This window comes from Propithecus coquereli, unplaced genomic scaffold (assembly GCF_000956105.1).
Source record: "Propithecus coquereli isolate 6110/MARCELLA unplaced genomic scaffold, Pcoq_1.0 Scaffold131, whole genome shotgun sequence".
NCBI lineage: Eukaryota > Metazoa > Chordata > Mammalia > Primates > Indriidae > Propithecus > Propithecus coquereli.
Genome location: NW_012137303.1, coordinates 2,676,258 through 2,698,493, shown reverse-complemented (window position 1 = coordinate 2,698,493; position 22,236 = coordinate 2,676,258). Strand labels below are relative to the sequence as shown.

General features: G+C 42.9%; 1 protein-coding gene across 1 annotated transcript in view; it reads right to left on the bottom strand.

The window, feature by feature from the left end:
* FAM65B (family with sequence similarity 65, member B) overlaps positions 1-22,236 on the bottom strand; it is a 108,727-nt gene that overhangs the window by 12,697 nt on the left and 73,794 nt on the right. Inside the window, exons 9-18 of the mRNA XM_012638674.1 lie at positions 20,356-20,399; positions 19,093-19,218; positions 18,619-18,767; positions 17,149-17,278; positions 12,727-13,398; positions 9,273-9,454; positions 6,908-7,076; positions 3,892-4,027; positions 2,312-2,473; positions 1,158-1,316 (exon numbers count right to left, since the gene is read on the bottom strand). Of these exons, the coding sequence (XP_012494128.1) occupies positions 1,158-1,316; positions 2,312-2,473; positions 3,892-4,027; positions 6,908-7,076; positions 9,273-9,454; positions 12,727-13,398; positions 17,149-17,278; positions 18,619-18,767; positions 19,093-19,218; positions 20,356-20,399 (1,929 nt within the window). The remainder of the gene's footprint in view (positions 1-1,157; positions 1,317-2,311; positions 2,474-3,891; positions 4,028-6,907; positions 7,077-9,272; positions 9,455-12,726; positions 13,399-17,148; positions 17,279-18,618; positions 18,768-19,092; positions 19,219-20,355; positions 20,400-22,236) is intronic.

Sequence of the window (22,236 nt, the reverse complement as noted above, 5' to 3'; positions counted from 1 at the left end):
GGACACTTAAAAGGTTAGGGTTTTTTCATTGTCATTCCCCATTCCTATCAGTAAATGAGTAGGCCTTCCTGGAGACCACGTAATAAGAGGCTTGGAGATGTAAACTACCACTGATACGAACTGAGTAATATAGGCATTTTCTTAGATGACTGATTTAGACTGTGATAAATTTAGTATCAAGAAATAAAGACTATAATAATATAAGACCCTGTCGTCCTAAACCAGGTCTTCCTGCCTACACTTCCTCTTCCTGGTCCTCTGTGCGAGCGCTGCCATTCGTAAGGGTCATGTGCAGACTCTCCCATGCTCCAGGTCGGTACAGTGCTGGCTAGAGGAGGAGCTTCTTCCTTCACCATGATGCCAACCAACATGCTGACCATGTTGTCACAGGGTTTAATGTTCTGAAATGGAGCACTAAGGCTGCGTCTGTGCCAGGCACGTTGCTGCTGTGCCAAACTCTCTACCTAGTCCCAAAGAACACACCTCGTTCTCCAGTCCCTTTCAACCTGCACTGTCAAGGCTCTGTGGATTTATAGAGCATAAACCTGGGAACCAGAAATCTGCTGCTCACTGCCTGGCTCCACTCCTGAAGAGGCTTTCATTTGATGCAGGTACTTATTTGATTTCTAATATCTGAAGGGCCACATGAAATGGAAAGAATGAGCTTCATCACTGCACCCCTACACTGGCACCCACTCTCTTCGTTCCATGGACATGCAGCCCTGGATTTAGTTTTCCTCCTTTTCCTTCCCACTGTATCACCTACCTGCTTTCTTTCAAGCCCCATTTCTTCCTATTATTAATAAAAGCCCCACCAAAATGGGAATATAAAATAGTATTGCCTGTAGGTTTGATCCTACACATAGCAATACATTAATGAAGGAAAGAAATTCAGTGAAATCTTAAATGATTCACCAACTTTCCATTAATGGTACACCTCTGGCTGAATGACTAGGGCGCTCTTAGTAAATCCCTGGTTCATTAACAAGAGGCTTACTAATGTTAAAAGTCCAGAAGTCATTTAAAAGACAGATCTCAGCTCAACTGTGAACTTGAAAAAAAAAAAGGCTACTATCACTAAAAACCATGATTAAAAAAGACCAGCGATAACTTCGAATTGAGCCACCACTGCAGTCTGACAAAAGAGCACGTCCTACCTTGCCTGGCCAGCTGGCTGAGATAACTCTCTAGGTCACTCACACCATGGCTGGTAAAGTAACTGTAATACTGGAAAACGGTGACGACTTCTGAGGAGAGGCTGGAGGAAAGCAGAGGCTCAGCCTGGTCCAGGATTTGAGACACCAGGGTTCGAAACACTATTTGGAAGGGAAAGATACAAAGCGGTTTAAGAAACATGACCTTTTATTCATTCATTCAGTAGTTCATTTATTTATGTTTCATTGTGGTATAAGACGGTGAAGTACACAAAGTGAGCTAATCTTCAATATACAGCTGGACGGTCTTTGCACATGTGCACACCTGTGTAACCGCCATTTAGATCAGACACAGAAGGTGGCCAGCACCCCATAAGGTTTTCTTGTGCCCTTCCCAGTCTATAGCTACCCGCCCATCCCTACCACAGGTAACTAACAATCTGACTTCTATTGACATAAATTAGTTTTGCCTCTTCTTGAACTTCACATAAATGGAATTAAAACAGTATGTATTTTTTGTATCTGGTTCCTTTTACCCAACAAAGTATTTGTGAAATTCGTCCAATTGTTGCTTGTAGCAACAATGTGTTCTTTAAAAAAATTAGTGTGTAATACTCTATAGTATCAATAAAATTTATCCATTCTTTTGTTGTGGGCATTTGGGTTATTTCCAATTTTTGGCTTTTGTGAATAAAGTTGCTATGAATCTTCCGATACATGTCCTTTCTTGTGAACATAGCCCTTATTTCTCTTTATGTAATATATTTAGGAGTGGGATTGCTGGATCTTAGGGTAGGGGGTATGTTGAGCTTTTGTAGAAACTGCCAAACAGTCTTTCCAAAGTGGTTGTATCATTTGACACTCCCATATTGGTGACGTTTTGATGAAAAAAGTATACATACAGAAATAGCAATATGCAGAAATGTAGTAACTTTAAAAGTCACTGCTGATATTCTCAATTAAAACATGCTCAACATCTTTTTTTTCTTAAATCTAACTGAGTAGACGCTGTTTTCCCTGGAGAGGACACCATTTTTTCAGAGTTGGCCTTTTGTGTGCCCCCCATCCTCAGCTGTGGGGCAAGGGGTGGGGGAAAGCCATCTGCGCACACTCTCACACTAAAGGACGGAAATTCTGTCTCTGCTGCTCTCTTGTACCTGGGTCTGCAAGTCCTGGATATTCTTTGTTGACAGTTCTGGCAAAGCTGGCTTCCAGCTGCTTAATCACCCTGTCAGCTGAGCTGTGGTAGACGCCAACTGGGCTGCAGCACTTGGTCCAGAATGACAGCAAAGACAGCTTTTTGTGGAACTCTGGTATAGCTGGAGAAGAAGAGCAACCCCCACCCACAACACATGTGTTAAAGGGAGCAGACAGAGACATGCGCCTGGGTGGGGGAGGGGGAAGTGTGATGGGGCCTTTGTGGGTTTTTTTTCTATAGGACTGCGGTTTTCAGTTGGAACTACAAGATTCCTCTGTGGTTGGCAAATGGTCCAAAGGGTAAAGAAGTTATGACGAGGAGCTCATTGGAGAGCAAAAAAAAAAAAAAAAAACAAACAAAATGGAGGAAAAACAAGGTTGTTTGCTTTCAGTGATAGGAAACACAGCAGCTCTACCCTTGGGAGACATTCCAGTCATCTCATCTCCTGTAACTTTATAGCAAAAATCCATCGGATCAGAGACCCAAACTTCAGGAGATTTTCCTAAGGGGGTGGAACGTAGCAGTAGGTGGCCAGAGGGCTCTCAGACCGCAATGACTGGACAGCATGGTCCCTGGTAGCACAGGATCAATGTTTCACTTGGATGTGGCTGTGATTGTGAAGAGGGGCCTGCGAGAGGAAAGGACATAAGTCGCTTGCAGCCGAGTGTCCTGCCCTTTGATATGCCTCTCAGAGACCTGTCAAGGTCACTTGCTTCTAGTAGTAATAGATGCAGGAGGCAGAAATGTATAGGGAAAGGGAGTTTAAGGCTTAATCAGAGATGATCTAGAAGGTCTTACTTCCACTGAGTATCTGATGTGAAAAGAGACATATATTCTTGTCTTTACAAAAGTGCCCTATAGACAGACCACACAAATTCAAAAGTATCTTCCCCATGTCAAGTTCTCTATTTAAAACTCTTAGAACCAGGGACTCTCCTGGGGCCTTTGAATCTATGCATCTCTGCCTTTTTCCAGCAAGGTTTGGAAGCATCTTCCATTTGACAGTCAGTATAGGAGTTGTCATAGACAAGTCCATGGCACAAGAACAGTCCTGACCATCTGTCCCTAAAAGGAATCACACCATCAGAAAGTCTGTGAAAACTCTGCCTGCTAGGTGGACGCTGTCTCTGTGTCTGTGTCTGACTTCTGGGAGGTGGAGGCCCGATAGGAAAAACTACATGGAATTGGGTGCAGTGGCACATGCTTCCAGTCCCCACTACTCAGGAGGATCACTTGAGCCCGGGAAATCAATGAGACTGGCCTGGGTAACATAGTGAGACCCCTGGCTCTGAAAAAAAAAAAACATATATATAATACATATATATATGAAAAAAAGAAATAGCTATGTGTCTGCTGTTTTGACTCAGAAGGCTGAAGTGTGGTGTTAACCAGGCCAACTAGTATAGAGACCTTACTCTATGCTATGGCCTAAGATTGCTTTTCTGTTTTTCCAGCAACATATTGAACAGTCACAGGCAGCAGATTGGGTTAGGGGTGTCATCATTTACATGAATGCTGGTGTAACTGGCAGATACTTACCTTCCACAACAGAACTGATATTTCCTATGTTCTCATCACTGACAGCTGCGAGTTTTTCCATCACTTGGATCTGCCTAGAAAGCTTCTCTAAGAGATTTCTCGCCACGAATGGGGTTTTGCTTGAGAAAACAATTTGCTGATAAAACAAACAACACCGCTGTCTCAATTATGTTGTTGTCAACAGAACTTTCCCTAACCAGCCTTCCTGAATGTGGTGATGATGCTAAATAAACTCCTACAATGTCTTTGTTCTAGCTTGAAAATGTTCCTCATTCCATGCCGGTGACAACGTCTGATGAAATGAGACATGTTTTTGTTGCTTTACATTGTTTCATGCCTGCATAAATTCTGGCATTTTCTCAGTAGTAGAGCTGCAAGGTTACTGTGAAGCTGCCTTCCCTTTTATGTACTGTAAATCTGATCTTCCTCTTTGAAACTGGAAGGGCAGATTTAGGCTGTGTCTTGATGTGTAAGCAGAAAAAGATTTGTTGAAAAGTATGGTAATTTTTCACAGTATGGTTTTATTTTTTTGTTTGTTTTCAAGCTGAAAATTAAGAGAAGATTGTACAGTAATCAAAATTACAATCAGAGCTATCTCATTACAATTAATGAGTGCTTATAATGTACCAGGCATTGGTCTGAGGCTTATGTAATACATGTGTTATGTGATTTCTCACAACCACCCAGTGAGGTAGGTCCTACTGATAGCCCCATTTTACTGGCGACAAAACTGAGGCACAGAGAGGTTAAGTAACCTGCCTAAGGTCACAAAAGCACTAAGTGATTTCACTTCTGTATGGGTCATAAGAATGAAGAGGGCTGAGAGAGAAAAGGACGTAAGTCGCTTGCAGCCTGATGGTTCTACTCCTCTCTCTGTGTCTCTCAGAGATCTGCCCTGGTCACCTGGGAGGCATGGATGCGGGCTGCAGTCTCAGACTTTCATGCTGCACTGTCTAACGTATTTGGACTCCAAAACAAACAGGATCTTCAAACTCAAAGTCTAGTTTAGCAATTATGTACTAATACTTTATTCAAAAATAATTGTAGCTATTTTGAGTCTTAGCGGATCTCCATTTTTATCTCTCTGCAATTATATACCAAGTGAATAAGTAAATTCATAGATTCAGGAATGAGTGCAAGTGAGAAATTAAGTTTCTAAGCCTCACCCCTTCAGTCTACATCTTTATATCCGTCTCTTTTGTTTGTCTAGCATTGGTCTTCCCCACCAAAGAGCTGAAATGTTATAACTATGGGCTTATTATAAGGAGAAACATTGCACTGACTACTGCATGCCAATTAGTTCCTGGGAGAAAACATTCACCCTTTATGGAAGAGAACACTTTTATGTCTCACAAAATAGCTACTTTCCTCTAATAGGTAAACCGATAGCTTGCTCAGCACAGTATCAGGCTCAACAAGGATACAGAGCTGTGAAAGTTGTGTCACTTGAATGGTTGGTGAGTATGGAATAGCTATAAGTAAACAAAAATCCTTGTCCCGTTTTGATCAGAAAAGAAATTGCATCTTCTGCTAGATTGGTTTTCGGAATCATGTTTTTTTTTTTTTTTTTTTGAGACAGAGTCTCGCTCTGTTGCCCGGGCTAGAGTGAGTGCCGTGGCATCAGCCTAGCTCACAGCAACCTCGAACTCCTGGGCTCAAGTGATCCTCCTGCCTCAGCCTCCCGAGTAGCTGGGACTACAGGCATGCGCCACCATGCCCGGCTAATTTTTTCTATATATATATTTTTTTAGTTGTCCAGATAATTTCTTTCTATTTTTAGTAGAGACGGGGTCTTGCTCTTGCTCAGGCTGGTCTCAAACTCCTGACCTTAAGCGATCCACCCGCCTCGGCCTCCCAGAGTGCTAGGATTACAGGCGCGAGCCACTGTGCCCAGCCGGAATCATGATTTTTAACCTCAGTACTCGATAGAAGAGTTCAACTAGGGTGTTGGCCAACCAAGTGGCAAGGTTATAATCACCAACCAATTCCCACAGCACGTAAGTTGCCTGAAGCTACCCTGAGGTTCTTCATTGGTGGTGGAGAAGCATATTCCTCTTCATCTCCCCACCAGCGTGTTACCAAGGAAGCAAAACCGCCCCACTCCTGGCCTCCCTAGGGCTCCTACTCCTCACCCTGACTCTTGCTTTCCAGCTGATCCTAGGCTCTTAGGAGCACAATTCCTCTTCTTTTTGCACTTTTCCTGCTTGGCAGATCTCCCTGAAACCATTATTACATTTGCTTGCACATTTTTCCCTGTTCTACGCACATCTGAGCAAGCTGGGAGAAGGACAACATTAGGTGAAGACAAGCAACAAGCCAAGGAGGAAGCTTTCAAGTAGATGCTTGGGGAAAAATGTCTTGTTCAGGACAGAGGAGATCCGTCCTTCAACAAAAGAAATTCAATACATTTGCTGCACTGTTGAAAAACCTTAAGTGGTAGACAGCTTGAGATGAGAAGTAAAACCAGCTCTAGGGTGTTCTAGAGTGAGAGCTAACTGGTGATGATGATGATGACCCAGAGAAGTATTTCTTCCCATTGTTAAGAAGAAGTACTTACTCAAGATCTGGGAAAACACAGTTACGTTTCTTAGCACTTTGCTTTTAGCTATGCAGGGGCGAAAAACAAATTCCTGTGACATTCACATTCCTATATGTTCAGTACTACTGATTTTCAAACTCCATTTGCAGATGGCAGAATACAAATACCTTTAAAAAATTTTCTTAAATTACTCTCATCTACTACCACATTAGTCAAAATTGAGAGCTAGCCATATTCCACCTACTACCTTTTAAGGTCTCCAGACCTTAAAAGGTCTCCAGGTTTTAAGGTGAAAAACTCAGGGTTGAAGAAGCATTGGCATGCCCATCAGCATTTTTGAGCTGGCTCAAAGCAAAGCAGGACTGTTCTCTTATTCCTGAATTCTCATTTCCCCAGCAAAACTGAAAAATGAAAGCACACTTTCTTGGTACGTAAACAACCTGGATTCTCAAGCACAAATGTGGTCGCTGATCCTACCTGAACCAGTTGGGTGCAGTACTGTAGGTGCCTGACAATGGTGATGTCCAGGCTCTCGTTCCCTGTGGTCAGTGGCAGAGGGCTTCCTGCCACACTGGTCCCAACTCCTGTGTCTTCAGTCAGTGCTTCACTGAGATGCCCTCTGGTTTCCGGGTGAACGGACCTATAACTGTTGAAGCAGGAAGGTGGGCAAAACATTAGCTATTTCTGTGCACAAATACCACAGGTCAACTCAATGTGGCTCATGTCAGGCCTGAATAGCTCCCCCTGAAAATGGTCTTTCATTTGCCTACCTTGAAAAATAGAGATACCTTTCAAAAATGACTTAATTAGGCCTGGTTGTCAATTTGCCTAGTGTTAAAAGACCATGCAAACAAATTGCTTCCAGAATTCTCTGTTTGCTTCTCAAGCACAATGAAGCATTTATGAAATAGTTTACCAAGAAATCTGTGAAATGTGCCCTCATTTTGCATTTGTTGCACTTTCCTGCTCTGTTGGCAGAGTGATCTGCCAAATTCCCTGGGATTAAACTGTCCTCTATATTTGTGGTTTCCCAAGGGCAATGCCATTAAGAAATAATCTGTCAAGGCTTTTTCCTGGCTTCAGATCAATTGCTACTTGAAGAAAAGAAAAAAGGAAAGCTGCCAAGAAGAGAGGCACTATGTTCTATCTGGACAAAAGTTAAAAGGGGTGTTTGAATATTTAGAGGCATAGCTTAGTTCTGCCTTTCATGTTTTATTTAAATCTCACTGTTAAACTGTCTAAAGTTATATGATGATGGGCATTTACATTTAAAAAAAATCTGTTGCATATATTATCTAATTTTAGTCTTAAATCTGTGTGCTAGGAAGGGAGGGAATTGTAGTCTCATTTCACACGACTAGCAGGGATGTTAATGAGCATGTCCCAGCTCACACAGCTAGATGGGACAGGGCAGCTTTTGGCTTCTAGCCTCACACTCTCCAGTGTCTACAATTTATAAAGCTCATTCACCAGCGTTTAGAGGCTTTGAATGCTTTATTCTGATTCACATTTGCCTCCAAGGGGAAAACACTCAGCTTGTGTGTTGGCAATGAACACATGGCAGTCAATACATATTTAAAACACACACACACATGCTTTTTCCTAATACCTCTGATGCCATATAATAAGATTGATTGAATTAGACATGTTTAATATTATTGTTCTGCAAAATGTACACAAGCTGTGGTATTTTTGTTGTTTAAATGCAAGAAGAGAAAGAGTTTAAATGGATGCCTGACCTTGCTATATTATGTAACAGCTTATGTTAACAAGTATACAGAACAACTTTTGGTCAAGAAGCATTTCACAAACCCAACTGAGCTAGAAAAATCTCAATGTACAATGGAGAAGTATAACTTAAGCATTACATTCATTCAACAAATTTTCTTTGCTAAGCTCCCAGTTTGTTCAAGAGGTAAATTCTAGTTCTCATGGTTTTTTCCTGGTTCTATTGTGGAAGAAGAAACCCTCCAGGAACAACAAAAACCAAAAACAATAACATCTCTCACAGAAAGATTTGTGAAGGAGGAATTGTCATGGTCATTGTAACTCGAAAACGTTGTGTCATAGGTAAAGATGGGTGGGCAATCTACCCTTTGCAGCAATTGAGGGAGGTATGTTCCATTGTGCTTGTTTTGTTCATCTATAATTACAAAATGGGCCCCAGGCATTAGCTCTAAAAATGTGATTTGGCTGCCCAAGGATGCCTGATGGAGAAGGTGACAATGTTTCACCTTCGCCACCCCCCAGCAAGGAGGTCACATTCTTCACCTAGAGGGCTGCAGATCCAGGGGCTGTTATCAGTCATCAGTCATCCCTCTTACATTCCAAGGAAAATATGTACCATGGGACTTAAACCTGGCTTTGACATTGCATTCATGAGCTTAATCTCACGCAAAGACTTGCTGGGCTTAAACCGACTGAGAAACAGGTAAATGGACAGGGAAAACAAACCTCCCCAAAACAAAGACCAAGGAGAACCAAGTCCAAATTTACTATCCAGTAGGAGGTTCTCCAGAAACAGTATACCTAGTTAATTTGGAATTAATTGCATGGGGTCCAATTGTAGACACTGAACCCTATAAGATGTATGCAAACAAAATTTTCCCCTTCATTTATAAAGAAGGAAAGAAATTTATTTTCCTTTGAGCAATTCAAAAGAGGTGAGCAATATTTAGAAGTTGTACTTGACAATACAAAGAAACTGTAAGCCAATTGGTCACTCACATAGGGAGTTTTATCTTCCCTGGAGATGTGCACCAGGTCCCCTCTGATGGTAACAAACAGCTACTATACCAGCTATGACAGGAGAAATACAAGTAGACACTAACTTCAGACTTACCTATGTTTCTCAGTCTCAGTGTCTGAAAATACTGAGTCAGCACCTCCTCCAACATTACAAACCTCATCACCATCCTCCTCCTCGTCAAAATCAGAGGTGTTCAGGAAATCAAAGCTTTCTAAAGCACTTTCAACTGTAAGACTTAAACTGGAAGACCTGCTGCGGCTTACTGCTGGCTTGCACTGCAAAGGTAGAAGGCACCAAGGAGAGAAGGCATCAACACATTCGGAAGGAGAAAGAGGACACATGGCACTCAGTTGCAGATGCGACACTTTTTTTTTTCAAGCTTTTATTTTTTGTTGGCATTTTAAAAAATGCATTTTAAAAATCTTTATATCCAAAAAAGTACAACCATGAACAAAATGGCACAATATATGGGGATTTGTTTCAAAATAATCCAGAGGGAAGTGAGCAGGTAGAAGAACAGATGAAACAAGATTGTCATGAGGTGATCACCGTGGAGGTTAAAGGATGGGCACGTTGGGATCCATTATAGGATGTTCTCTACTTCCGTTTAAAATTTTATAACAAAAAGTTTTAGAAAAATGACAACCACAAAGCTTTGGGAAACAGAAATGCTATATTCCCTCTGCCTAATGCTCATTCTTAAAGAAAATACAACCAACAGACAAATTTTAAGTCACTGAGTCGATGATGAATCTCTAATTTCAAGAGGCAACATCTTCAGTGTCCTCAGACAGGTGCTAGCTATCTAAGGCACCTGCTCTAAAAGACTAATAAAACAAATCCTAGAAACAGGAAACTGCTCAAATTCACCTAGCCCACGCTCCCTATGTAAGAAGTCCTATATTTTCAGGTTATATTCACAGCATATAATTTTTCCTTTCAGTATCATGGAAAAAAATGAATGGCGTGGGCATGATAAGAACTAGCCCTGCTTTCTCTGGAGCTCTATCTTGAAAGGAACAAGTCTCATCACTTCTCTGACCAGGCCCTGGAATTATGGGAGCAAACCCATTCTATGGCCTGGAGCATTCTCTAATGCTGGGCATAAGCTGAAACATTATAAACAGAACAGTGCCAGTTGCTGTGGGCACAAAGACAGAAGTATTTCCAAATATTCAAGAGGACGCTGGGGTGGATTGAATGGGACAAGTCCTGCACATAAGAAGCACTAAATGTCCTCCATCCAGTTAGGTGGTACTCCTTGCTGATTTCTTAGCACAAGGTTGGAAGGGCCTTGTGGGGATTTGTCTCTGACACTCAAGATGGCACAAAATCACACGGGGAAAACGTCTTTCAGTCTTTTAAATCACAGTTGTTTCATTCACCCTCAGTGATCTCCGTCCAAGAGGCAGCATCATTTAGTTTCTGATCCTGAAGATGTTTAGCATCCTAGGAATGTGAAGGAGGGGGGAGAAAAAGAGAGAGCTTTGTCCAGCTGATGCTTTAATTCTGGCTGGATACAAAGCCACTTGCCCCAGACCTAAACTCTCATGAAGTTTTCAATCTCAGGGGGATAGAGGGAGCCAGTCTGGACTCAACCCACTTCTAGGGTCCTGTTTCTTAAACTGGCTATCCACACGACTTGATCCTGTACAGTATGGGTGTGTTTAAATACTGGTCATCACAAAAAAAGGGGACAGTTGAAGATTTCAGTAGCAGGATAGTTTTGGAACAACAGCAGACTGAGATAATACTCTGGAAAGAAATCCGTGACCACCAGGTTTTTATAAAACTAACAGATGACGTGCTTCATGCTTCCCAGTGGATTGAACTACATATCAGCATCCTAAATGCCTGGAATAGGAGCTACCATCACTACGGACTTCCTTTAAGGCATTCACTTCAGGTGGGGTCAATTTGTGTGTCAGCTATCTGAAATGAAAACCTTTTGCCCAAAGCTGTCAACTGTGCGGAAAAGATGCTCGCTCAGTGGAGTACGAGATAAGCAACCTCCAGGCACAAAACCTGAGCTGATGCTTTTGTAATACATTTTAAAGAGAGCAGATTCAGAGTGCCCTTCCCTGCTTCTGGGAGGCTCTGTCCACAGCTGAACCTAATCTGTCATGAGCATTCAAGGACCTGGAGAGTTAGAGCCTGAATTATCTGCCTTAGGCACAAATGTCCTCCAGAGCTAGGTCAACATGACTGAATAGAGAGATAAGATGGTTAGAAAAGCCTTGGAAATGTAGTTCCAGATGCCTTCGGGAACCACATCTTAAAAACAGTCATACAAAGGGATGCAACAGCTTTCTGTGGGTTGGTTCTCAGCTTGCCACTGCAACCTTACTTTCAAGCCTTTTTGTGGCGCAGGTCCCCTAAAGAATTGCTCTTTCAAGAAAAAGGATCCAAGTTCTCTTCTATGTGACAATATAAATCACAGTCGCAAAGCAAAGAATACAAGAAGTGGGAGTGAAATTTGAGACAAAAATTCAAGTTCTGGCTCCTTGTGCAGTTTTTTCTTTTCTTTTAGGTGATCGGGTCTCACTTTGTTGCCCACGGTGGAGTGGCATGATCATAGCTCACTGTAACCCCGAACTTCTGGGCTCAAGTGACCCTCTTGTCTCAGCCTCTGGAGTAGCTAAGACTACAGGCATGTGTCATCATGCCTGGCTAACATTTAAATTTTTTGTAGAGATGGGGGTCTTCCTATATTGCCCAGGCTGGTCTTGAACTTCTGGCCTCAAGTGATCCTACAGCCCTGGCCTCCCAAAATGCTGGGATTAGAGGCACAAGCCACTGTGCTCAGCCTTGTGCGGTGTTTTTAAAAAAATTTAATCCATGTGCCAGGTGGAGACAGATGCATTCTGATGGAGCAATAAGGATCTCATTATTAGGACCTCCTGCCTGAGAGGACATAGTCCCTCTCATCCTACCTTCCCACCTCTACCCTGGGCTGTCTGATCACCACGAATTGAGGACGATATCTCTGGTGGAGGCTGGGGTCCCCCAGCTGCAAGAGTTGAACCGATGATTATTCATTGATGATTGATTGGAGATTCTGACTTGCTGATTTGGGCCAAATCCAGACGGGAATCCTCCACGCAGGCAGTGCTATGCAGGGTGGGAGAGGGAGGGAAGGATGCCGGTGGCTCTCACGCTGGGGCTGGCTAACTCCGACTCCAATCAGGAAAGGGGCTCCCTGCTTTCCTGATACCCTGAGAGGGAGCCTACTCGGTGACATCGGTGAGACTGTGATGATCAAAGTGCAACCATTTCACATTTGGGATTAGAAGGATTAACTCTGGGACTGGAGGAGTTCTTTAGCGTTTTTAATTTAAGTCCTAATCAATGTAGTTAATCTCCTGTTACCAGGAAAACAAAAATTAATGTGCACTATTGGCATAACGATCCATGCCACTTAAATGATGATTATCTATTGATCCTGTGATAGAACAGGATTTTAAAAAAGATATACCATCTTAAATAGAATGCTGGTTTAGGATGCCTCTTTCCAAACCTAATCCAATTTTTCTGAAGAGGTACTTACTTTTAGAATATCATCCAAATGCATGACTTCTTGGTTTAGATCCTGAAACTCTTTATACTGCTCTTTATGTGGTTCTAATACAAGGAAAAGCCCGTTAAAGGCATCCTCTAAGCTTCCATCTAGAAAGGATCTACAGCCTTCAGACTCTCCACCGACAGAGCCCTCAAAGAGCAGCCGCTCTGTGGCCGCTGGCACCTCTGCTGAGGTGAGCCTCTTGACCAGCTGCTTCGTAATGTTTCCCTCAAAAGTGTCCAGTTCCACAGGCTTGAGTTCAGAGGCCTCATCGGACTCTTGCAGAAGTGCCTCCGCGACACCATTCTCGAGGAACAGGCGCTCAGCCCCGGCACCTGCAGACTGTTGGCGGCAAGGCTCGGACGTGGCCGAGGCAGGCTTCCCGGGCTCCTCCGGGTCTTCCTTCTTCAGGTGTGACTTTGGCTCCTGGCCTTCTCCCAAGGAGTTCCTGGAAGATGCCAAGCTGGTATCATCCATGCCCTCATTCTGGGAGGACAGGCTGCTGTGGTTATGCTCTGCAGGGGTGATGGTAATTTCCGGATTTGTTGAGTTGGAGGTGAGGGTGCAGTCCCCATTGGGCAGGTCACTGAAGCTGAAAGAAAGTGGCATTTTCTCCTCGGCTGCCTTTCCATCTTCAAAGATGTCATCAGGTAGATTTGACTGTGGATAAAAGGTACTTTGTTATTATTTTTGATACAAATGATGCATTTGGCATGGTTTATCTTCAGACAGAATACAAAGCAATTAAAATTTAAAAGGCAGAATTTTCATAATATTAGCATTTTATTTCTTGAGTTGTGTATGTGTGTGTGTGCATGACTGGCAAAAGAAAACAAGCCACTAAAAACCATTTCCATTGTTGAATTCAGGTGAAAGTTCATGGTACTATTCTTAGGTTTGACATTTTTCAAAAGAAAAGTTTGGGCGGGGGATGGTGCTTGTTTTCTAAATCCCAGCATCTCACAATATTTGGCAGCCACAGCTATGAATAATACTACAGATTTTTTTCTTTTTCTTTTTTTTGGCATTTATCTTAACAGACTTTCCAACATTCATGTTATTTCACTCCACAGATGTGATGCTTTGTTCTGCTTCAGTTATTTAATAATTTTTTTTTTTTAAATTTCTACCCACAAATCCCAAGCTCTTGAAAATGTTTTATTAATTTAGTAACCATGCCATAAATAATTCAAGGCCAGCAATGCATTTCCATAGTTTCTCTAGAAATAAGAGAAAAAGACTAATACATTGAACATCTATCTTCCAGGGGGCAAAACCCAGGGCTCCCAGTGTGTCTACAAACACTGAGCCCTCTGTCAAGCAGACTCGGTCTGTGTCACAGGTGTGCTCTGTGCTTCATGAAGCAGAACGCTGAAGAAAGAGGTCAGAAATATCCAGGTAACCAAGATAATTTGTTTATTCAGGCATTACAATTTCGAGGTCAATTTTCCTTGCACTGTGGAGTCTGTGTATAGTGTCTAAATGCCAAATGTTGCTTTGTGGAAATGATTTTCTAGTTATTTGAGATTCATTCCATCAAAATGGCTCATTTTTCTTAGATTCCAGATGATTATTACTATTTTTCTCTGACTTTAGCCTCCTGAGTAACTGGGACTACAGGCATGTACCACCACGCCTGGCTAATTTTTCTTATTTTGTGTAGAGATAGGGTCTTGCTATGTTCCGAGGCTCCTCTGGAACTCCTGGCCTCAAGTCATCCTCCCACCTTGGCCTCCCAAAGTGGTGGGATTCCAGGTGCGAGCCACCATGCCTGGCCCAGATTAGATTTTTAAAGTAAATGGTAGTATTAATATCAAGTTAATGTCTATTTTAATCACATATGCAATGAAGAATTCTCACAATAGTCCTGGGAATAAGCCTAGCACACAAAAATGTTACAGCTAGTGAAACGGGGTGCAGACAGAAAGATAAAGTCTCCCTGTCCTCCTCCAGCCATGTCCTGGGTCCCATGGCTGCTGGATCTGAGGCCACTACATCCTGACACATGCAGTTAGTTCCACCCAAACTGTCCACTCTAGTCTGGTGGGAAGGAGATTTACTTTAACTGCAGGACGAGTAAAATGATGTGTCACCGAGACACTCAAGTAACCTCTACAAGCTCAGTCTCTTCACTTCTAAGACTGAGAATGTTTCCTTCTATTAGTGATTATGAAACTGTGCTTCCCAAAGTCCTTGAAGTGGTGAGTTCTGGTGTTCCTCTTCTTTTCCTCCAGCTTGTTTTAGTTTCTTCCCTCCCCTATTTGCACACCCTTCCCCTACAACTTATGCCTCTAGGAGAGATTAAAGGGGGAACTGTTGTGGAGGGATAAGGAAGGCCTGGAGTCCTATGATCTGAACCTCCTCCATGGGGGTCACTTAGGCATCTCGCAGAACCCATGGGAGCTCCAGGTGGTCCTGTCCAGCCTCATCTGGTCTCCTGGGGCGCCCTCTCATGGTAGCACTGGGTGTGGGGGGGAAGGGGGTTGGGGAGGCATTGGTGGGAGGCAAGAGGATTGAGTAGTCACAATTCTTATTGAAATTCCAAAGTCCTCCCTAGCCATTTCTCCTGAGTTCCAATTCTCAAACCCAAATTTATACCTATGTAAGTGGCAAATATTGAGTTAGAATAAATTGAGTCTGCCCGAGGAGACTTATAGTCTACCAAGGGGAGGGGTCTGTCTACATCGTACACAGTGGTGCAAGGGCATGCGTGCTGTAAGGGAAGTGTGATGTCATGAGGGCAGGACCCCAGCGAGGAGAGGGCTGCTGCCTGAGAAAGAGCTGGTTCTGGAGCTCAGCCTCAGAGTGAGGCAGTGGCCAGGAGGAGGAAGGAGGAGGAAGGGGTGCTTTCTAGAAGGAACAGTGCATGTAAAGACATGAGATCCTGAGAGGATGTGGTGCCTTTGGAGGACACTCAGAAGCTCAGAGGGGCCGGAGCAGAGGACAAAGACTGGAAAAGTGAGCGATGGGCCGAGCTGGGCTGTGGCCAGATGGGAATGGCCACTCTGAGGACCTTTGTGTTTATCCAGAAGGCTATAGGAAGCCATCAAGTTTTTTCTAATCTTAACCTTGTTTAAATTATGCTATTAAACCTCTACCAACTCTCCCCCACAACCCTCTAACCGGCAGCACATGAGCATGAATATACACATTATATTGACAGTTACCTACACAACTGTACTAGCTCTACTGTGTCTTGGTACATGTGAAATTGCATTTGAGTTTAGCCTGGTCTTTTTCACCTGCATTTTTTAATTCAATGAGTAAGATGCAATTGTTATTATTATTAACCGGAAGACTTTTAGTCCTTTCTTCTCTGGACATTCAAAGATTACTAAAGTCTGTGAAGAACAGGATATTCTGTGTGTGTGTGTGTGTGTGTGTGTGTGTGTGTGTTCTCTGGTGACATGATGTACAATACATACAGTGTAGGTTACCTATTGTGTTCCTGTGAATTAAGGGTTTCTTTTACCAAGGTAGTATAAAATTAACAAACACTACAATAAACTAAGACTGAGAACTTCTTCAAATAGAAATAGCTCTAGTAAAACTGGTTGAAATCCTTCTGAGTTCCTTGAACGCCAGTTTTTGAAAGGCTTAAGCTTGTTTACCTTCTGAAATAAAATCTCCTTTGGCCTTAGGTGTGACTGTAGTTTTTAAAAATGAAAATCTTGTTACCATGGATATCTTTGCCACAATGGAGAAAAATCACAGCACAAAAACAGGAATCATTAGAAGAGAAGGATAAACCGCCTCTCTAACAAAGTTGCATGCACGGCCAAGTTTCCCACCCCGAGGACAGGACAGCTGTAACTATTACCCAGTGACCCAGTGAACAAGGCAGAGACGACAAAAGAAGGGACATGCCGAAGCACACATGCCACAAGCCCCTCAAGTCAAGCACTCCACACCCGGGCAGGCCACACTCACATAAAACTCTAGCACGGCCCTGGGCCTCAGCCTGAGGGAGGGCAGGTCACTGAAAGAGCGGCTGCGATGCAGCTTGGCAAGGAAAGTGTCTTGCAAGGCACTCAAGACAGACAGCCGCCGCGGCTTGTCTGGTGAAGGATGCAGCCACCTCTTCAGAAGTCAAAGCAAGATGGGGGAGTTAATGGGAAGAATCAGGTTACCACGTGCTGTTAGCTTTTTAGCGTTTCTGATTAAAACAAGCAGGCCATTGTTTACAGTCACTTCTTTAAAGGGCTGATCTTAGAGAATGTTTGAAAAAGTCTACACATCATCATCAAAGCAATAGGAAAAGTGGGTGCGGCGAGAGGAAAGACAGAGGAGGCCCCCCACCTCTGATGGAATTGCTGAGAATCCCTGGCACTGTCTGTGAAGCATTTCAAACACGGTGCAAGCACTGGGTCAGACTGATCGATTCTACTCCAGAAATCACACTGAACTTACAAAGAAGGAGTGATCTTTGAAGGTGGGTGTTTCCGGGGTACCCTGGCTGTACATGGACATTCTCCTCTGCAGGGCTGCCGCCTTGTTCCCGCCACCTGAGGATGGGGTCGTGTCCTCCACATCGAATGGACTGCAAAACAACAGGTCCCCATGTATGCATGTTTGTTAAAATCACCTATAATCAATGGACCGCAGGCCAAGAGAGCACCTCATTATACTAAAGTAAACTCACTCCAGTGGGAACTGAGCTGGTTTTGGCTAAATTGACATGTCAGAAAATAAACCCAGATAAAAGAAAGTGGAGCAGAAAACTAAGTCTAGACCCACCCAAGGGACCGCAGATTCTTATCACAGTTTTAAGCACAATTAATCTATACACCTAGATGTGTCTGCTTCCTCATTGATATTAGAAACACAAACACATCAATGCTTGCCCCAACAGCACAAGATGTTGGAAAAGTCTGTAAGAAATTCTTTGAGCTTTGTAGGACACTTTAACAATATAAGAGATTAACAGACTATTGTTCAGTTCTAAAGAAAACACTCAAAAATAGAATCCCATTCATTTCGGTTGACAGAGCCTCTTGTGTGATTGAGAAGAGACTAACAGTCTGCTCACAATGATGCCACTTATCACCATGATATCCGATTCATCCAGCAAGAAGAAGGATCTTGCATTTGAGATGTCAGCGACTGCAGATTATGAGGAAGGAAGGGCTGGGCAAAGGGTGCTGACGCTATTTCAATGACAAGGTGACAGCATCTTTGCTGCTTCCACACCTGACTCTATTGCAAAGGAGACTCTGAACATTAATACTTAACATGTCGTATTTACTTGGTAACATGCCAGGAAAATGATATTAGATGTGAGCTACCAGTGTTAACAGCTTATCATGACCTTTCTCAGAGGGTGACTTTGGAAAACCACTTTTAAATTCATTGCTTTGACAAAAGATGTCTCTTGCCCTTTGGAAATATTCTATTTCAGTAAAGAGAATGTGGAGGAACTAAAGATATCATAATTTTCCAGAGCAGTGGGAAGTATATAAAATAAAGAAGGTTAAGCGATTAAAGCACTATAGCAAGAATCAGGAGCTTTCTGAGGACAAAATCTCTCATATTGGACAGCTATTTTCTTTCAAATTAGTTTACTTGAGAAGACATATTTCTCGATATATTTAAAGGTAGAGAGGGAGGAAAGGAGGCAGAATAAAATATTTTAAAATAGGAGGAAGAGGAGAGTGAAATGACTCAGGCTTCTCCAACTCTCACACGTGTGCACATCACCTGGAGAGTCCGTTAAACAGATTCTTGGGCCTGAGAGATTCTGACACAGTCGGTCTGGGCTGGGGCCTGATTCTGCTTTCCTGACAAGCTCCCTGGTGCTGCTGTTGGGGGAAGCCCCAACTTTGAACAGCACTAGCCTGTAGCATATATTTTCACATGATGAAGTAAAAAATGGCAACTTACTACCAGGTGATCTCCAGGTTCAGTTTGATGGTGCCAAGGTCATTGATGTCGACAGCCACCACCTGAGGCCGGGCTGCAAACAGCTCTTTGGTCTCGCAGGTCACGCTGCCTACCAGGAGGTGAGTTGCCAGCCCTTTGAGCTCCGTGACCTACAGAGAGTGAGGGGCGAAAGGCCTTATATCACAGTGCAGGAGAAAGGTCGGATACTCTAGGGTACTTTTTCTTTTTTGCTTAGCCAGTTGGGTCATTTCTTTCAGAATCCTGTCTGAAATCAGAGGTGGATAGTTCAAAAGCTCATCTTATGTTAACTTTGCCCACCCTGACGTGAGAGCAGCTGTCTTTGTAACGGACTGTAGTGCAGATGAGTCTGCAGGACAGAGGGGCGGCAGACAGAGTCACAGGTAAAGTCCGCCAGCGCGGATCATCCAGCCACGACACCAGGAAGGATGCCAAAAGGGAATGACAATATTGTACCTTGATGGAAATGAACCCAACTATCAGGGGCAGGAAAACCGTTTCTTCTCCATCCCAGCTCTGCTTGCCATTGACTTCTATCTTGCCCTTCAGTTTCCACCTCTGCCGGCCATACTTCATGAAAATCTAGAGAGGAGACATCCAACGGCCCTCATATTCCACCGCCCCCCGCCCCAACACCAAGGTCAAAAGGGCAAGGACACAGGTGACTGCTGCTCCTCCCTTCTCTATCCCCTCACTCCTGGGTCTTGGTAGAGCTGATGATAAGAGGGGAAGACACTTTTCAAGGGGAGTAAATTCTGCTTCTCTAAGACAGAGGAGTGGAGGGTTTTCTTTAGTAAAAGGTCACTGTTCTGTGCTCTTTTGCTCACTCATGTCAAACATTTCTCTTGCTTATTAGTTCTGCATCAACAGAATAGCCATTGGGATTAATTCTCCACATACCTCAGCTCCTTTTGAAAGACAAGGAACCATCAACTAAAACCTACTTAGCAATCAGAAGCAAGGAAGAAAATCATCCTTCCTCCGGACGAGGGAGACGGGGCTGGACAAGGACTTCTTATCCAACCTACTCTGGGGAGAAGGTATGCAGTCTTTCCGTGGGCGGACGGCTTTAATGTTCATGGGAAGATACATCCCCACCCCCACCAAGAGGTATGATTATAGAAGGTTTCGGAGGAGATAGTCAGATGAAATTATTATATAAGTTCCTTTTTGAAGGAGGAAAAGATCAAAGGCTTTATGGAGTGTATTTTTTATAAAGATCTAGATGTTATTATTCTTCAGTCATGATTCTGGATTGGATCTTGGATCAGAAAAAAAAACCTACTACAGTATTGGGACACTGGAAAAATATGAACATAGACAGTACATCAGGTGACATTGGCTAACGTGCCAATGTTAAACTCGCTGGTGTGGAGGACTGTGAGATCTTATGTGAGACAATGTCCTTTCATTCTTAGGAGAAGAAGGTGGGGACGAAGGGTCAAGTTGTCTGCATCTTGCTCTAAAAAGGTTCCGCAAAATAACAACAATAGTGAAAATAATGAAGCAAATGTGGCATAGTGTTAAAAAGTGGTGATGAATCTAGATGAAAGGTATATGAGAAGTCTTACATCAATCTCCAAACTTGCTCATTGGCTTAAAATGTTTTTCAAAATTAAAAATTAAAAAAAAAAAGACAACTTAAGGAGCAACATAGTGACAACCAGCACCTGTCCTTCAAGTCCTCAATTCCAACACCTGGACTAAGACAATACTCACCTCATACTGGTCTCCAGGACAGAGGCGAGCAAAGCCGGCCAGACCTGCAAGAGCAATTGGGAAATGAAATGTAGAACATATCTCCCCTCCTTATCCATGTGCACATTTAAAATTCAAGTAAAGTGTCAGCCCTTTGTGCAAACTCACATAACATTTTTGGTGGCCATCTGTGGGTAATAGCTTTTTTTGGAATTCCGTCTATCATATCTATTGAGGACATTTCTTGATGGGGTTTCCCATCAAGTGGTTTCCAGGGCAGGGAAGGCTGTGCAAACAGGCGCTAGTGCTCGTGTGCGTTTGGCCAATTCTGGTCCAACCAGATTCCAGGATCAGAAAGATACATTCATTTATTTACCCAACCTATCCCCATGAAAATGAACTGATCTCTTGGTTTTCTTTCTGTCCCAAGAGTTGTGATTTCTAAGTGCCTCCCCATTGGGTTAAGATTCCATGTTCCCACTCCCCTTGCCTCTCCCCAGTTCACTCATCCCTCTGTTTTCCTCATACTTTTTATCTGACATAGTGATATCACCATCTACTGTGTTATGAAATCTCTGAAAATAGATTATCATTTACACAAAACTAGTGATTAAGAAAACAAATAAAAGCCAACCAACAAAATGACAATAACCCACACCCCCAAAATGAAGATGTGACTTTTCTTCTACTGTGCCACCAAGCAAGTCATTTCTAACTGGATTTGCTCAATTTGAGATCCAGGACAATATCTATCTGGTGCATCCGCAAAAACAAATCTTGTCAGACTAGATGGCCACCATCTTGGGACATCCCAGCAACCCGGGGTTTGATACGTTCTTTTCTCTTTTTTTCTGTAGGTATTTATTGAAAGCCCACTGTGGATGATGGTCTATGCACCCCAGGCACTGGGGTAATAGTTTGGAAATTGAGAAAGATTTTACAGATACCCATAATATAGAACACAATATGGTTAAAGCCCATGGGAATGAAACAGACAAGGACCTGCGACAGTAAGATGGAGCTAAACCCGAGGTTGATTTCTGTTTTATCTACCAGCTAGCCTACTCTAGAGAATTTACTTAACCCCATTTCTTTACCTTTAAAATAGGGATAACAGTGTCCACTTCGCAGAATCATTTGCAGGGACAACAGATGGCATCTAACACATAATAGGTACTTAATACATAGTAATGACTATATATCCAGGAGTGGGATAATACTATTTATTGAGCACATACCATCTACTATTCATTTAAAAGATGTAATCTGCATGAAAAGACACAGCAAGTTGATACACATTGCAGAGGGGAATGCAATGGAGAGACAGCAACAGGAGATCTTTGCATTTTTCCATATTATATATTTTTATGAGAATGTACTTATGTAATTAAAAAAAGTTTTGAAAAGACTCATTTAATGTAGGATAATTTCATGGAGGAAAGTAGCATTTGAATAGCAGAATATCATCACAGTAAAATGAGTGCATGGGTGCACAGATACTTCCAGGCATGTGAGTGTTCAACACTACTTCTTGAATGCCTATTGTGTGCCAAGCATGAATAAAGGTGTGGGGAGGAAGGCACCCAAGTTACAGGGGCATAACGAATGAGAGAACTAAGCTCATCAATAGAGGCTTATCAGTGACCCCCGCTTTATTTATTTATTGTTTGTTTGTTTGTTTGTTTTTTGAGACAGAGTCTCACTCTATTGCCCGGGCTAGAATGCAATGGTGTCATCACAGTTCACAGCAACCTCAAACACCTGGGCTCAAGCGATCCTACTGCCTCAGCTTCCTGAGTAGTTGGGACTACAAGTGCGTGCCACCATGCCCAGCTAATTTTTCTATTTCCAGCATTACTGTTTCTGGCTTTAGTTACTGTTGTTTCTGTACACAATCACAAA